Genomic DNA, 17,930 nt, shown 5'->3' with positions numbered 1-17,930 from the left:
TGCATTGCAATATGAAAGTGCTGTCAGTAATGAAAATATCCATAAGGTGATCTTGGGATACAGGGAAGAGTCCTCTCTGGGGAACATAAATAAAAGGGAAGTCTAATGTCCGAGAGTCCACCAAGATGTTGCTATGGATACCAACCACAGAATGCATTTCAGTTGTGGAACTATATAGATAATAAATCTAAGAAAGGGATTCCCATCCATCCCCACAATTTATTTAGTTCTTTTTAATTAAAGGGGGGGGGGGGGGAAGGTATTCAGATCCTGTGGATATCTCAAAAAAAGATCACTTGAACAATGCAGTAATTAGAAATAAACATCAGGTATTGTCCATTCTTTTTATTACGTCTTAACAATGCAGAGATGTTATTACAGCAAAGAACATAACATTTAATGGTTTTTATTTAGTCCTTCAATGAAAACTTTAGGATAAAGGAACTATAAGTTCAAAGTAATCAAGCCAACTCTGTGAATGAGTAGTGTACAGAATTATCACACACACACAGGTGGAGTTATTCCCTCCGATATAGGGGGAGCATATAGAATACACAAGAAAAGTTAACAGTATAAACAACAGTAAAAAAATGTGTAACAGCAAAGGGATGAAAACCTTATACCCATTTAAGATGTATACACCTTACAAAGGAAAAATAATTTCCAAGTTTCAGTCCTCTCCTTGCATTAAATGACATTTTCCCCTCTGTAACTAGATATTAGTTTTTATTGGTTTTTCTCCAGAGTAAGAACACCTGGTAATTTGGGCGTTTATACTTCTGTACACTAGTAGTCGATGCTATACTTTGTATGTCCACATTTGAAGGCTTAAAAATAAGTTAGGTAGTAGCTGAAGGAAATGTGATAAGCCTCGCTTTTCTACTGATTTTTAACTATGTCTCAGTGGTACCTATACTAGAACTAAGTGGCTTCATGCCTTATAAAAAGCAATTTATAACCAACCACTAAGCAGAGAATTTAGGCTACAAGATTTTTACCTACCTACCTGGGATTGGATTATTTTGATAAGATGGTGATACACAAATGGACTTAGATGATATAAGAAAACAAAAAGTGATGTTAAATATTGCTGAGACTAAGATTTTTAATTCCTGTTTCTGGTTGACCAGATAGAAGCATCTGTATAAAAAAGCTAGAAGCTTTTACTGCATGAAGGAAGCCCTTTACCATTTATGAAAAGCCCAATGTGGTCTATAATTCACTCAGATTAACTGGTCCCTAGATACTGACTTTTAGGGAAGGATGTGAGAGAATAACTCAGATTTAGATTTAGGGCTCAAAGGTTACTGAGAAATAGGAAGGTATGGAGAGATTTACTGAATCTTATCAGAGGACAGTTAAGTAACCTGGTTAATCCTAGAACTGTCCAAGTTAAATATCATTTTCAGGTCAGGCCAGAATGTCACTAACCTCTGAAAGGTGAGATAAATGAAACATCACACCAGATGCATTCTTTGATACTCAGGTAGCATAGCTTTATAAAAAAAACAAAAAACAAAAACACAACAATCCCTATACCACAAGTTTAGATTTATCCTGTTAGCTCTTAACATTTCTAAATAATTCCAAAACTCTGAAAGAATGCTTAACTTAACACAACTTTCTATTGCCCCCCCAAATAGGTTTTTGTATTTTAAATGACTTACCAAAAAATGAATCTTATATTTTGGAGGTAAACTTGTTTTCTTATACAAACAAAAATTTTAAACTATCTTGGTAAATTACAATTTTAACAGGTCATCCTTTCGTCTTTTGTAAAGATTTCACATTGTTTTATTTAATATTGTTTTTAAAAGAAGTTAACATATTGTACACATTTTTAGTATTGCTGCATATTATTTGAAACCTTATTTGGTATAGTATCCCTTTCAGAGTTATTTTTGTATATTTACAGCGAATTAAAGTGAACAGACCTATTCCTCACCCTCCCGATTAGAAATAAAAAAGGAAAACTGGGGGGGTGGGGGGGACAGGAAAAACAAATGAGATTAGGTTCTGCTAGGAGATAAACCCTAATCATTCAACTGTGGGGATGCAGTAGTCAGCTTTTTACACCCATTCTCCATGCTAAAAAGAAAAAAAAAAAAAAAGAAAAAAAGAAAAAAAAAAAAAACTTTCTGGGATTACTATATTTCAAGAAGCTCCAGTAGATTTCTGGATTTGTTCCTTTAAAATCAGGATACTCTGCCTTTGCTCAGGAGGCAGCATGGCAATTTGATCTGCAGTCAGTTGAAGAACCTGCATGATCAAAGCTGCCTTTTCTTGATCCTGTGGAGTTACCTGGCTCTGCCCAGGGCTAAAACTGCTAGGCTGGCCTCCACTTTGCTTGCCTGCTGCCCCTTGCATGCCTCCTCCCTGCATACCTGCTCCCTGCATGCCTGCTCCCTGCATGCCTGCTCCCTGCATACCTGCTCCCTGCATGCCTGGCCCTTGCATGCCTGCTCCCTGCATGCCTGGCCCTTGCATGCCTGCTCCCTGCATGCCTGGCCCTTGCATGCCTGCTCCCTGCATACCTGGCCCTTGCATGCCTGCTCCCTGCATGCCAGCTCCAGGATTCCCCACCCCTGACATGCTTGGGACCTGCCTGGGTCCCTGTGGACCACCTGCCCCCATATTAATGGGACCAGGACCCTGGATCCCACTGGCCATAGGGCCTCTTGAACTGGGGCCAGGGCCCCGTATCTCCATTCCTCTTCCATCCATGCCTCTTCCTTCCATGCCTCTGGCTTCCATGGCACAGGTCTCCATTCCTCTCCTCTCCATCACTCGTGCCTCCAAGACCTCAGTTTCCATGGCTCGGCTCTCCATCCCTCGAGCGTCTCTACCACCTCTACCATCCAGAGGTAGCCCCCTTTGGTCTATCATCGGTCCTCTGGGCTCTCCCATGAGCATTCTGGGGTCGGTGATCGGCCCTCCCCTCATCTCATGTGAGGAAGGGCCACGGCTGTCATGCCCAGGGCCATGGTGCATGGGGGGACCCTGATGAGGCGGCCCAAGGTAGCCTCTGGGTTCTACTTCTCCAGTGTGGGTGACTGAGAGCAAAGTCCCCCCGCGTGGGTCATTTGGAGCATCTCCCAACAACCCTCGGGGAGGCAGTCCACCAGCAGTCATGGGTCCACGTGGCATAGGCGCTCTGGGATCCGACATCTGCATCTGCCCCCGCTCTAAAGGCACAGGACCAACCACCGGCATGCCAACTTGGGGCTGCAGAGCTCCCCCGGGAGCTAAAGAACCAGGTCCAGGAACTGCAGCTGGCATGGGCCCGGGGGCCGGAATTCCACCCTGGATAGGGGTCTGCATCAGAGGAGGAATGTCTTTCACAGGCCTTCTCGCCAGATGCTGAGGCTGAGGGGCCTGAGGATTCTGCTGGTTGAGCATCACATTAGGTCCCGGGCAGAGCCCAGGGCCAGGGCCAGGGCCGGAGACAGGGCCAGCGATAGGGCCAGGGCCCGGAACAGGAACAGGACCAGGACCAGGACCAGCGACAGGACCAGAGACAGGCTGAGATTTGCCCGGGATCAGGGGTGTAACGTGTATCTTGCGATGCAGAATTTTCAGGGCAATCTCTGGGTCCATGATTCTCATCACCACTTGCGCCTGCAACAGCGCATAAGCCAGCTGCGGGTTCTGAAGCAGCATGTTTCGAGCTTCCTGGTGACTGTTTTGGACACACAGTTTCATCTGCTTCATCAGCTCGAACATCTGCTCCGGGGGGAGACTAGCGACCGCTCTGGTGATGGACTCGGGGGCATCCTCCGGATCTATGGGGTCCCCGTAGGGTGAGTCAATGATGGGCGCCACAGGCCCTAAGCTCTTCAACTCCTCCTTGTTCTTTTCGCTGGCGGCATTGTCCACCCGGAGCGCTCGGCCGCTGAACTCCCGCCCGTTCAGGTTCCGCATGGCACTGAGCGCGGTCTCCTGGTCCTGGTACTCGCAGAAGCCATAGCCCTTGGGTTTCCCCGTCTCTCTGTCGTACACCAGCCGGAAACTGACCACGGAACCCACCTCCGAAAAAATGTCCTTCAGCTGCTCCTCGGTTGCCTCGTACGGAATGTTCCCCACGAACACGGAACGCAGTGATCGATCCATGGCCGGGTCTCTCACCGACAAACTCGACATGATTCCGACTGTGCACCCAGCAGCGAGCGGATCCCGGCGGCGAGTCGTCCTTCGGCGACCCACACTTCCGCTGAGCAGCGGAAGCGGCTCTTACCTTCCGGGTGGAAACCTCACAAGGTCGCTACAGTGGTTCCGCCCACCCGCGAAACCTGCGCTTGTCCGTTCCCCCAAACTAGTTCATGCTTTCGGTCCCCGGGTCTACGCGACTCTGTAAGTGACTTGTTATCTGAACGCGCGATTCCTTTCTCGCCTCTTATTGGGTAGGCTCCCGGCGCGGCGCCCCTCCTCGCCAGAAAAAGCGCGGTGCGCGGTAACCACAGTAAAGATGGCGGCGGAGACTTCACCATGGTAACAGCGGACGCCGCTCCCGCCATGACGTCAAGAGCCCTGCAGCTTCCGGTTGCCTGCGCGGGAAACCGCCCGCCGGAAGCTGCGTCCGGCTGTCTTTTCTTTATTCTGATAACGAGTATTTACACTGAGCCGTTTCTACTTGTAAACTCAGGGAAAGTGTAATCGTTTCTAAGCAAAATTTCGGATTTGCTCCTTAAACTGCAAAAGTAATAGGAAGTTGTTTTTGGAAAACACACTTCCCAGAAAGTGTGTGCCGGCTTCATCCCCGCCCCCATCTTGTCCCTTCGCTAACCGCTGTGGCTAGGGGGCTGGGTTTTGCAAGTTTCTCCCGGTGCATGCAGGCTGCAGTCCAGCTACTCGTAATATTAATTTTTTTCTTTAACCGATAGTAATCTGAATGGTTAGTAATAAGTAACATTTAAGGCTGCAGCTGCAGAGTATGAATTAAATGGAACAATTCTTACTGGTACATCATAGGCGTTTATATTGGTTCTGATTGTTATAATCAGATGCAATAATTTCACCACCTCTACTATGAAGTCAAGAGCAAACTATAGTTATTTATAGTCTGTTGCGAGTTTTGATGGCAGAAGTTAGGTACAGAGTGGAATGTGGGTGTTTGTGTAAGTTTCCCCCACCCCCACTGAACAAAACTGAAGCTTGTAGAGGGCTAGGTAATTTGCTTTGCAGCCAGGAAATGCAAAGCCAGAATTTTTACACAGGTGTGGTCTATTACAGCTCCAGAGCTGCTCTGCCCCTTAAGTAGCCACCAGCCACCTGTAGCTATTTGAATGCTTCCAATGTGGCCAGTTTGAGAAATTGAACTTTTAATTTTATTTATTATTATTAATGTAAACATAAAAACCGATATATAGTTAGGCTACTGGAACTTTTTTTTTTTTTTTTTAGTATATTTGAAACTTAGGCATAGTATCTACTTTTCCAATGGTAAATTACATTCAATCTAAATAAAAGTCCAAGTATATCCAGTTAAAATTTAACATTCTAATTAAGATGTGCTATAGGCGTAAAATACAAGCAAGATTTTGAAGAGACTATTTTAAAATGTAAAGTCTCATTAAATTTATATTGTTTGTATGTTGAAGGGATCTTTTAATGTGTAAGGTTAGCCCTGGATCGTTTGGCTCTGTAGTTGGAGCATAGGCCTGTGGACTGAAGGGTCCCAGGTTCAATTCCAGTCTGGGGCATGTACCTTGGTTGCAGGCATATCCCCAGTGCGAGGTGTGCAGGAGGCAGCTGATCAATGTTTATCTCTCATTAGATGTTTCTGTATAACTCTATCCCTCTCTCTTCCTCTCTGTAAAAAATCAGTAAAATATATTTTTTAAAAATATGTAAGGTTAAACAAAATATGATTTAACATTAATATCACTTATTTCAGTTTTTAAAATCTGCTTCATTAGGAAAATTTAAATCACACATGTGGATTATAGAGTGGTTGATGAGCTCTGGGAACATACAAGCGGGGAGAAGCATGACTATAAGATTGTGCTCTTGGTCATAGGTCTTCTGTGTTCTCTTTAGTCCACCTATTTCAAACTAGAAGAATGGTTTGATGTGGCTCCATTCATAGAGGACCAGTGTGACCCAGCCCATAGCTCAGTGCTCAGGACACATAAATTATTACTTACAGTGAACAGAGCGGCTTAGAATTATCAAGTACTTTTAGGAAGCCATGTATATTTCTGGTACCAGTGTAGACCTAACCTGGAAGAACGTCCATTTTTTATGACTTTCTTTGTTACTGTAATGTTTTAACTTTAAGTATTTATAGCACAACATACATTCTAAAGAAAAATGTACATGACATCTTACACATTCAGGGATCAATTCTTTTAATAAATCAAAATATCAACTGTGCTAAGAATGATTTTTAAACAAACACATCAGGGCATATGGCCAAACGGGGGCTGTCCTTCAAAGTAATCACCTTACAGAAACTAAACTGGCAGGCCTCCATTTTTCAAAATGATTCTTAAACTCCTACCCTGAAATTGCTTTAGGGCTCATGTATAACTCATGGATAACCTCGTTTTCAACCAGAAACAGCATTATGCAACAAATCACCTAACTTTCTGACTTGAATTGGCCAAAATATAATAGTAAATATTTCCAAATATCAAATCTTACATCAGAATGTAAAGGTTGTGTAGGCTTGGTGGGCATTAAAACATTATTCACCAGCCCTGGCTGGTGTGGCTCATTGGAGCGTCATCCAGTACACCAGAGAATGGCAGGTTTCATTCCTGGTCAGGGCACATATCCAAGTTTGGGGGTGGAGAGTATCAATCCCCAGTTGGGGCAATGCAGGGCCTATAAATATTTCTCTCTCACATTGATGTTTCTCTATCTCCATCTCCCTCCTCTCTCCCTTCCTCTCCTTAAAATCAGTTTAAAAAAAAAAACACGATTTAGTGTAATAGACCCTTGAGTCTGCAGGCCAATGCTCTATCCACTGAGCCAAACAGGTCAGGGAAACCTCAGACTTTTTTCTTTTACCTCAGAGTAGTGATTATATTCTTGTGCTACCACTTAAGCATAGATCCCATATCTCCTTCCTGTGTTTCATACTGCTTAACCCAGTGCCTTGTATATTACAAACATTTAGTAAATATTTTTTTAATTAATGCAAGATCATCTTGTTCTGGATTACATAGTTAACCAAATGGTAATTGAATGCTTTCAGCTTACACAACACTTTCCTTTGGGTTCCCTCGACTGGTCTTGACAACAGTTTTATGAGGTACATACCATTATATCTTAATTTTAAAGATGCGGAAACTTAGAGAACAGTTACCTAGAACTTTACCAGTGGACTCAAAATACAAATACTATTCACAACAACTCTGAGCTCTTCATACAGACCTGGCCCTCTCATAAATACTTTATAAACTACATTGTTTTGTTTAATACTTTCAACAACACTTCTGAGATAGGCAGCCATAGTATCTGAATGTATAGCTAAAGAAATACAGGGGCACAGAGTTGTTAAACAGTGTGTCCATTTGAACTGGCAGAGACAAGATGCTAACACACATAATTTGACTCAAAGAACTCAAGCTCTTACATTATTCCATTAGTTTCCCAAGGATACTTAGCCAGGGAGTGGCTCAGCTACAGCCTAAAATCAGGTCTTTTGATTTTACTCATTTCATAATTGGTGCCATCATCGCAGGTTATGGGGGCCTGGGCACAATCCCCCGTGGCCTTTCCCTGATTGTCTGAGTGTAGCTAATTGCAATTTTGACATCACAATCAGTGTTGTGACAACAGATGGACTATCTGATGTAAAGACTGCTGCAATTGAGGGAAAAATGTTTCTTTTTTTCAATTTACAGGGCTATCGTTAAATATCAAATAAGAATTTTTAAAAAGCATCCAGTTAGATGGGTAATTAATTAATATGTTTTTTATAAAATGAAAGAACCCACATTTCTCAAATTCCAAATTAGGTTGTTTCATGACTTTTTTTTCACATTTAAAAAAATGTATTTAATAGGAAACAACAAACAGAGAAGTAAACAATAATTTCATTTATATGTATATATGAGAAGAATGGCTTTTATTAGCAAGAGGAAGATGTCATGAATTTGAAACTACTGGGAATATGTCATTCCAGGACTAGAGATTGGATAGAAGTAAATGTTCTCTCTGGAAAGACTGAGTTCAACCCCATTTTTAAAAATAGATGGAAGGAAAATAAGGCTCAGGGAAGACAAGGAACTCCACTAGGGTCAGGTGCCTAGTTATTGGCCTGGCTTGTAGTGGGATTTAGATAATCAAACTTTCCCTTGCAAACTATGCTCCAGAACTCTGAAAGACAGTAGAGTGAAGGAGTTCAGAACAGACTTTAATTTTAGAGAGACTTGCCTTGGCTGTCTAACTCAAATAACTGGGTAGCTTTGAACAAATCTCTCTGCTTCCATTTTTTGCATTATTTAATTGAGAATAATATCACCTGTATTAGATTGTTATGTGGATTATATGGCAAATGTTATCATTACTTATTTTGTGCAGTAATCATCAATCTACGTTTGTTATGTAGAATTAATAGTAGTAGATGAAGCATCATCTTAAGTGGAAAGAGACCCAATTTTTAGTGTAATGCTATTTTTTTGTTTGTTTTGTTTATGTCTTCATTTTTATCTTTAAAGGGATAGACTGGGTACAATAATGGTCTATTTTCAGAATATATAATTTTAAAAACTGTACAGAGACCACCTTATATAATATTGCTATTTTAACTTGTGGTAGATTTATAGTCGAACATGAATAATTTTTAGGCTCTATCCCATTAGACACTTCAATGAGAATTTTACTGCTCATTTTGGTGTTCATTAAGTTCTTATACTAAATGAAATGCACTCTTCAAATATTTAGTGGCTGAATTTCCACTGATTCATTTTTGTTAAAAAGAGCCTGCCTGAAGTTTGACTGTGGAACATCCGGGCTTATACAAAAATGTCTGGCACAGAAGCTACCTGAGCATATGTTCAGGATGCCATTAGAACTACTATTTCTGAGTGTGCCCTGGCGGACATAGGCCATTTATTCAGACATGGAAATGCATAACTAACTAGGCAAGAAGCAGAACTACCTTATTCTTGCTTCAGGCTGTCACCTGAAAGAACAGAGAGGAAGGAAGCATGAACTGTAGAAAAGTACAAATCCTGAAACCGGTACTCAAATGATTCAAGACTTTCTTTAGATTTAAGATGAACAACTCCTGGATCTTTGTTTCTGTGACCAGAGAAATCCAATACCCAGCATCAGAGACATGTCGGAACTGCTCAGCACTTCACAAGTTAGGCTGCTAACTTTCTTCTGAGGTTCAATTAGTCTATAGAATGAGCCTATATTTGTACCAAGTCACGGGAAAGAGGCCTTCCTAAAATATTTGATCAAGGGCTCAGTTGTTAAAACAAAACAACGGTGTGACAGAATGTATTTTGAATTATCACAGTTCAAGAATCCTTGAGAAACATTACTTCAGAGTGTCATTTCAAATTTGCCACAAAATATTGAAATTCCTAAAGTCAAAAATTAGGTTAAAACATAAAATCCAATGTTTATGGGAATTTAGTAGCTAGCGCTTTTTGGTACAAGTACAGAAGACAACTCCAACCGTGGTATGCAAAAGAGGTAATGGTGGGATTTTAATAAGGTTGTCCCCCTTTATCTGTCCAAGGGATATGTTCCAAGACCTCCAGTGGATGCCTAAAATCATAGATAGTATGGAGCCCCATATACACTATGTCTTTTCCTATACATGTATACTTATGATAAAGCTTAATTTATGAATTATGCATAGTAGATCAGCAATAGCTAATTATAATATAGAAGAATTATAACAATATGCCGCAATAAGCTATATGAATGTGTTCTCTCAAAGTATCTTGTACTTTACTCACCCTCTTTTGATGATATGAGTGGGTAAAATGCTTATGAGTAAAAAGAAGTGAGGTGAGTGATGTAGGTAGGCATTGTGACATAGTGTTAGTTCCTGTAAGGGTTACTTGGAATCAAGCACTGAAATGCCAGGGTCCATCTGATAGCCCAGACAGCTACTGCATGACCACTGGGAGTAGGGAGGAAAGCACATAGTGTGGCTACACCAGACAGAGGGATGAGTACGTTCTAGAAGGGCAGTGTGAGATTTCATCATGCTGCTGAGAATGGTGCACAAGCAAAGACTCGTGATAGGTTATTTTTGCAATTTTCCACTTAATCTTCTCAGACTGCACTTGACCTCAGGGAACTGAAACTATGGAAAGCAAAACTGCAGATGAGGGGAAGCTACTGTACTGTTATCTCTCAGAACCTGCATGCAGAGGATTAGTCTGCTCCAGCTGCCACTACAAAAGGCCAGAGACTGGAAGATGTAAACAAGCGAAATTAACTTATTTCTTCTCCGTTTTGGAGGCGGGAAGTCTGAGACCAAGATGCCAGTTTTCTCCAGAGGCCTCTCCGCCGCCACCTCACTGTGGACTCATGTGGCCTTTCCCCTCTCACGTATGCAAATCCCTGGTGTCTCTTCCACTTCTTATAAAGATACCAGTCATATTAGATTAGGGTACAACCCAATAAGTGACATCGGAGATTAGGGTTCTGACATATGAATTTGGTTGTAGGGGAGGCACAACAGTCATGCAGTCATCTTTAGGAAATGGGCAATTACAACACATTCAGAATGCTCTGTTCCCATTCTCTCTCTTTCTGTCACTGTCACGCACACTTAGATGCAACATATTTCTTCTCTGCTTGAAGAACCAGATCTCTCCGGTTTCTCTTACTGGCCCACTCTTACTTAAGGGGGCTCATCTACAGGCTTTGACTTACTTGTTAGAGATTTGTCCAGAGAGAAGGATTGCTTCTCTTAGTGCTGATTCCAGCTCCTGGGGAGAGAGTACCTAAATGTCCAGCTCCTATTTAATTCTGCCTGCAGGGAGAATACAGAAAGCCCATCTATGATTTGATGTCCATCTATGATTTAATCCAACACAGGAAAGGGATTGGGACCAGGGTGATAGTGACACTTTGTCCACTTTGAGCAATCAGCTGCAGTGGGTGGGACCCTACAGACCCTTGCAGTGCCTGGTATTAACCCCCTTTACCTGCTAGGCTGCGAAGAGGTCAAGGACAGGGCACTTAGGGGTTCAGTGCAGTAACTATTAATAATCAGGTATGGGTTGTCAATTATTTTAAGCACTGATGCAGCTGTCCTGGTAGCAGCTGAATGTTTATCCTCGATGACTGGATGACCATGAACTCTGAAAGTAGCTCCTATTGGCACACCGTTGTTAGGGATGAAAGCAGTTGAAAGGATTGTTGTGAACTAGGCAGCCATTCTCAAAGCATCTGCTATCAGAGATTTTCCAGATCATTCCTCTAAGTCATTCCATCAGTGTCTGCAAAAATAAAATATCAGTTCCCCAAATGGGTAGTTTTCATAGAAATGTTAAAATATACAGATTTACATCTAGAAAAGTGGCCTGGTATAAAACAGTAAAGAAAGATTTAGCCACACATTAAGGATCTTCAGAAAATTCACTATACACACACACACACACACACACACACACACACACACACACACACACTAGAGGCCCAGTGCATGAAAATTCATGCACTCAGGGTGAAGGGGGCTGGGGGATCCCTTAGCCCAGCCTGCGCCCTCTGGCAGCCCAGGAGCAGGCCTAAGTCACAGTAAGACATCCTTAGTGCTGCTGAGGAGGCAGAGGCTCCCGCCACCACTGCTGAGCTCAAAGTGGTCAGCCTGGCTTGTGGCTAAGCAGAGCTCTCCCTATGGGAGTGCACTGACCACCAGGGGGCAGCTCCTGCATTGAGCGTCTGCCCCCTTAGGGTCAATTTGCATATTACCCTTTTATTATATAGGATGATTTTCTTGAAGGTGAATAGAGCACACATTTTAATATATCAAACTATTCTCTCTCATATAAAAATATTAATACTTTTTTGACAATTTAATGATACAATAACTAGTAACAATTCTCCTATTTATTATCATCTTCACCACTATCATATGACATTTACCTTGAAATAACTGCACATACATTGTTTCAGAGCAGTACAATGAGAGAATTTCCTCTTGCTCACCTCCAGTGTTTGCCAAAACCCTCCTGGCTCTGGCGAACAAAGCAAGTGCCTGCAGGGAGACAAGCCTATGCCAGTGACCTATTCCTCTGGGGCTCAGTCTTTTGTCAGTTCTGAAAGTGGAGCTGTGTGTGTTAACTCACCGCCCACGAGGGGTCCAGGAAAGAGAAGCCAATGCCTGCAGGGATTCTACAGAAAGTGCAGAAGTTTCCCTGCCAGTGTCATGCTCTGGAGTTTGCTGCCAACGTCCCCGGCTTGAGCAATTGGGGCCGGCATTCATGTTCTATGGCTGGACTTGCACAGGGAGGCCAGCTGCCAAGAATCCTGAGACCAGGTGTCTGCAGCTGGGGAGGAGAAGGGGGACGGCAAGAAGGAAACTTACACATTTCAGATCAGCACTGGCCTGATAACTCCCTAGGAATACTGTTATTTCTTAGCAGCAGCTAAGATGCATTCATCACCTATTTGGTAAATATCTCCTGAGCACAGGCTGTGTGGAAGTAGGCACTGAGCTGGACAGAATATGTGTTTCAAAGGGAACTGAAACGTGACCCCTGCCGAAACCGGTTTGGCTCAGTGGTAGAGCGTCGGTCTGCGGACTGAAAGGTCCCGGGTTCGATTCCGGTCAGGGGCATGTACATTGGTTGCGGGCACATCCCCGGTGGGGGGTGTGCAAGAGGCAGCTGGTCGATGTTTCTCTCTCATCGACGTTTCTGGCTCTCTATCTCTCTCCCTTCCTCTCTGTAAAAATCAATAAAATATATTAAAAAAAGAAAAAAAGAAAGAAAAAAGAAACGTGACCCCTGCTTTCACTACAACTTTTCACTAGAAACTTTTAATAGCTTTCCTTCTTGAACTTTCACCGAGGATTTATGGGGTTCAGGTTCAAATGTGTGGCAGAACAGCCGTGCCTGCGAGGAGTTTCTTTTCTGTCAGGCAAGATGGAGATTGCAGTATAGGAGCAGACAGTTTCCGAATGCAGTTTTGATTTGTTTGATTTCCTGAGAGGTATATATAGAAAATGAAAATATAACGGCTGTTTACCCATTGACCTTTTTGCTGAGGTCCAAGATGAAAAGGGATTTTTTCCCCCTTTATTACTAAGAAAGTGACTGCTATTTCTCTTTACCATGCTAGGTTTCATTTACCTGTATTCGTCTATGTATACCAAGGACAGGCATTGCTACTTATATCTGATTGCTTCAGACATGAAGCTGGTATAACTCTGATAGCCCCTCTCACTTCTATCAAGTGTCTCTTGGTAGATAGTACCTTGTTGCCAGGCCATTTACTTAATGAGCAGCTTATTATTTCTAGTTAGACTTCTTAAACTTTAACCTTAAAACAAAGCGTGATTTTTCAAAAAAAACAGCGTTGATAAAATATAACCAAGTTTTTGCTTAAATTAAATATTTCAACGAAATTCACCTATTATTTGCACTTTGCACAAATGATGCAGTTATGAGTACCTTTGACCATCAGTCTAATCAGGGACAGTCGAGCCAAGCCTTTGTAATACTTTGCCCTGTTTTGTGGGCCTCACTAACTAGTTATTTTATGTCTTTGTTTTATAAGATGACCTTTCTTATTCACATACTTTCTCCCCAATTTTTTTTTCTCTGGAGAGAGAAAAAAATAGGGGAGAAAGTATGTGAATACTTTCTGTAGTTGTAAACTACAACTGTAGCTGTAGCAACAAACTCTTCTGTAGTTGCTGACTACTATGTCCACTGCTTTCTGACTTCCTTTTTTCACTCAGGACGGAATGTATGTGTTTTGATATTTATATGTAGATGAGCTCTGTGCTCCCAGAAAGAACAGTGCCCCCCATAGGAGACAAAAACGAAGCCCTCTTGCCTTTGGCTTCTCTCCTGATGACTTCAAGGCAGTTCTAACAGCTTATCTCAAAGCTGTAGCATTTCTTGTCTACTTCCTTTAAAAAAACATCAGCACTTTTTCCTTCGTGTAGGAGGTAGCCCTCAGTCATTTAGGTAGGTGAGTGAGAAAGCAGATGGAATGGATTGATGGTAAAGCTAAATTGGGGGAGAGTGTTTGAGTTGTGAGTGAAGATAGAAGTAAACATTTTAATGACTGAATCCAGAATGGCAAAGATTGCAAATAAACCAAGGGAACAGTGAGTTTTTATTCTTTTCTTTCTTAATAGTTTTTCCCCCTCTACCTCATATATTACAATTACTGTCAAATGTTAATGCTTTTCACGGTATTACTTGGAGAATGAAGAAGTTAATATAAAGCAGTATCATTTTAAAACTTTATGTGTTTTATAAATGTGGACTCTTAACCACCCTACTTAATATCCATCCCCATGACCTAAAAGAGAGCCATTTGAGACCAAACTATTATTATTACAATTACAATGCCATCCATGCCCTTTACTAAGTGCTTTATACATAACTAGAAGCCCAGTGCATGAAATTCATGTACTTGGAAGGGGGCAGTGCAGCCTTGGTGCAGGTTGTGCTGCACCTTCTCCTATCCAGGAGCCCTCGGGGGATGTCCAACTGATGGCGTAGGCCTGCTCCCTAAGATGGCAGTCAGACATCGTTAGTGCTGTTGTAGAGGCAGAAGAGGCTCCTGCCATCACTGCTGTGCTCCCCAGCCATTAGCCTGGCTTCTAGACATCGTTAGTGCTGTTGTAGAGGCAGAAGAGGCTCCTGCCATCACTGCTGTGCTCGCCAGCCATTAGCCTGGCTTCTATGGGGACACATTGACCATCAGGGAGCAGTTCCTGCATTGAGTGTCTACCCCCTGGTGTGCTCTGCCAGCACAGCCAAGGGTTTGGCGAGCCTGAGGGAGGGTGGTGAAGGATGGAGAAAAAAGACCGACAAGAGAATAAGCTGGGTCTAGGAGGATCTTCTGTGCCTGGCTGAGGCCACAAAACAGATCCAGACTGCAAAGCTGATGCTTTATTTATAGTCGGGGACAAACAAGGTAATTTACAATGTTCTTGTAAGTTTCACTTATTTTGGCAGCACTTGCTGTCCCTCCCACAGCCCACTAGCTACCCAGGAAAGATCTAGGGAGCAGTTACAAGATCAAGCTTAATTATGCTTAGAGGATTGTGTCAGCAGGTCAGTCGAAGCTGAACCCTATAACCGCTTCCTACACCCTCGAGGTCTGTGCACATCATAGCGACCAGTCATTCCACTGCTTGGTCAATTTGCATATTAGCCTTTTATTAGATTTCTCATTCAGTCTGCACCAAAACCTAAAGAAAGTGAGGAAACTGAGACATAGATGGGTTAGACAGCTTACCCAGGATTTTACAGCATGTAAGAGACAGATCTGACTTCAGGCAGTTGAAGGGAAATAGTTCATTCCTGAAAGCTCTAACTTATTTTTCTAAAATTAGAATGCATGTTTTAGTCCTCCAAAGGAAGACTTCTGTTAATTCCACTACCAGCCAGATTTTCTAACTTTTCTTGCCTTGTCAGCTGCCTGTCAGCTGTGTAAAGAAATGTGGCATGAAACTGACAGGAAGAAACTCTGAAATCTATAACCGCATGACAGAATATTGAAAAATCCTCGCGAGGGCTTATTTTGCCATTTATTTGTTTAGCGCCAAAACCGGCTGCCCGTGGCACAGGTGATTTAACAGGCACCATTTCGCTCATATATTATTTTGTCAAGAAAATTCATCGTGCTATATAGTCTTCTCTAATCATTTGCGGCTGCTTACTTATAGAAACAGAGTGCCTCAAAACTCTAAATTATCTCCCAGAGAGGAAAAGTAAAGCAGAGATGGCTATTAATTTGAGCTGTTTCACCCTGAAACTGTCACTCTGAAGAAAGAAATATATGTGAAGTAAGATATATACCATTCTTTGATAAATAGAAACACTTAAAGTGGCACATTTCATGTTTGGAAGTTCAAAAGGCACACTTTATCAGTAGGCCCATTAAAAATAGATGGGATGTTTTCTAGCTTTAAAACTAGGATGATGAATGTCAAAGTGTTTTTGCAGACTCCCACACATTATTCCCACCACAGGTGCTTGCAGGTTTATGTAATGCGAGTGATTGTGTTTGGTATGTATTAGTATTGGGTCCAGCTAATATTTGTACAGCACAGCAATATTCTTGTATACTTCCCAAAATCTCTTCAGAAAAAGACATCAAGGCATTATTTAGAATTCCAAATGTTATTTAGACAAGGGAGCCACTTGAATTCAGTAGATTGATGAACTGATATTTTTATTTCTTACATATTTGATGTTCAGAGGAAAAGTGGCCACAAGCCCCATGCCTACACTATGGGAGAAGCATGAGTTACCCTCCTACAGTGACCCCTCTTTAAAGTAGAAGCCTAAGGCACATTTAGGACAAAGGAGAGAGTAGGAAGAGAAAAGGGGCAGGCAAAAGGAGTGGGGTTTTGGTAAGCCTGTGTGACTCAGTGGTTGAGCATTGACTATGAAACAGGAAGTCATGGTTCAATTCCAGGTCAGGGCACATGCCCAGGTTGCAGGCTCGATCTCTGTGCAGGAGGCAGCCAACAGATGCCTCTTTCTTTCTCTGAAACCAATAAAAATATTTTTTTAAAGAAAAAGGAGTAGAGTTTTAGAAGAGAAGAGGGTCTCTTTCATCTCTTGAAAGATAGAAGAAGGAAATGGAAAAGGCAAAAAAGTGGCATACAGAGGTAGATGGAGGAATGAATGTATTTGGTGCTAACAGTAAATGGTTTGTGTGCTGCAGTATGTGCCACGATCTCAGAAAATGTCAGATACACCGATAATGACCATGACACCATCCTCAACATCACTGAAATGCTGGGAGGAACCATTCATTGTTTGTCATCATGAATGCTAGAAACAACATATATATCAGCAGCGAGTTAGATGAGTTATGCTTATGATAGTTACATATTATAAAATATATTTTAGAATTTATAGAATTCCATGCAGCTATTTTTAAAATGAGGAAAATCTATATGTGCTCTTGTGATATATCTTAAATGAATATTTTAATAAAAAAAAAAAGAGCAAGGCACAGGACAGTGTTAAAGTATGCCCCATTCTTCTCCCTCCACTCCCAAATTGGGATGTCTATACATATATGAGCTGGTATATTAGTATATGTAAGGTATTTCTCAAAGGACATTCTAAGAAATTAATATAATAATTATGGTTTCCTATGGATAAGAAGACTAGCAGCCAAAACTGGTTGGGCTTAGTGGATGGAGCGTCGACCTGCAGACTGGGGGGTCCCAAGTTCAATTCCGGTCAAGGGCATGTACATTGGTTGTGGGCACATCCACGGTAGGGAGTGTGCAAGAGGCAGCTTAATCGATGATTCTCTCTCATTGATGTTTCTGACTCTCTGTCCCTCTCTCTTCCTTTCTGTAAAAAAATCAATATAGACTAGCAAATAGAATAATGGGGAGGGGTTAATATTTTCCTGGTATGTCTGTTTTTACTGTCGGACTATTTACCATATGCTTCTCATTCCCTCCCATGATAAAAGCACTGCATTAGAGAAAATGTTTGAAATAGTCTGAGAAAATATATTTATAAGCCTATTACCTTTAATAATATTCACTAAAATTATAGATGTTTTAATATATGCTTGTGTTAAATCCCCCTCCTCTCCCTCCACCCTGCCAGGCCTTTGCAAACTTGTCATCAGACATTTGAGTTTTGGTAGCTCACATTTTCTGGGATTATGAGGATGTCAAATAATTTCATCTTTCATTTCCATGAATACTGAGGCTCTGCGTGTGGGTGCCAAGCGTGTCTCTCAACACTGGCCTGTACTCTTTGGTTTATAGCGTTATTATCACTTCTCCT

At 41.9% G+C, this 17,930-nt stretch overlaps 2 protein-coding genes across 4 annotated transcripts in view; one reads left to right on the top strand and one right to left on the bottom strand.

Moving 5' to 3' along the window:
• Positions 1–17,930, top strand: part of PRKG1 (protein kinase cGMP-dependent 1) — a 1,113,305-nt gene that overhangs the window by 696,931 nt on the left and 398,444 nt on the right. The gene's annotated exons all lie outside the window — the stretch shown is intronic.
• Positions 331–4,258, bottom strand: CSTF2T (cleavage stimulation factor subunit 2 tau variant). 2 transcript variants are annotated; one of them, XM_084904048.1, is made up of 2 exons: positions 2,535–4,258; positions 331–2,489 (listed from the first exon to the last, which is right to left on the bottom strand). In XM_084904048.1, the coding sequence occupies exons 1-2, from the start codon at positions 4,138–4,140 to the stop codon at positions 2,155–2,157; spliced, it is 1,941 nt and encodes a 646-aa protein (XP_084760174.1). In that variant the 5' UTR covers positions 4,141–4,258; the 3' UTR covers positions 331–2,154. The 2 variants fall into 2 exon arrangements, with proteins under 2 accessions (XP_084760174.1, XP_084760173.1); XM_084904047.1 differs by having other exon boundaries at positions 331–1,431; positions 1,464–4,255.

The sequence above is a fragment of the Pipistrellus hanaki genome, assembly GCF_964339955.1.
Source record: "Pipistrellus hanaki genome assembly, chromosome: 14".
Classification (NCBI taxonomy): domain Eukaryota; kingdom Metazoa; phylum Chordata; class Mammalia; order Chiroptera; family Vespertilionidae; genus Pipistrellus; species Pipistrellus hanaki.
The sequence above is the reverse complement of the archived record's forward strand: the minus strand, read 5'-3'. Positions and strand labels throughout refer to the sequence as shown.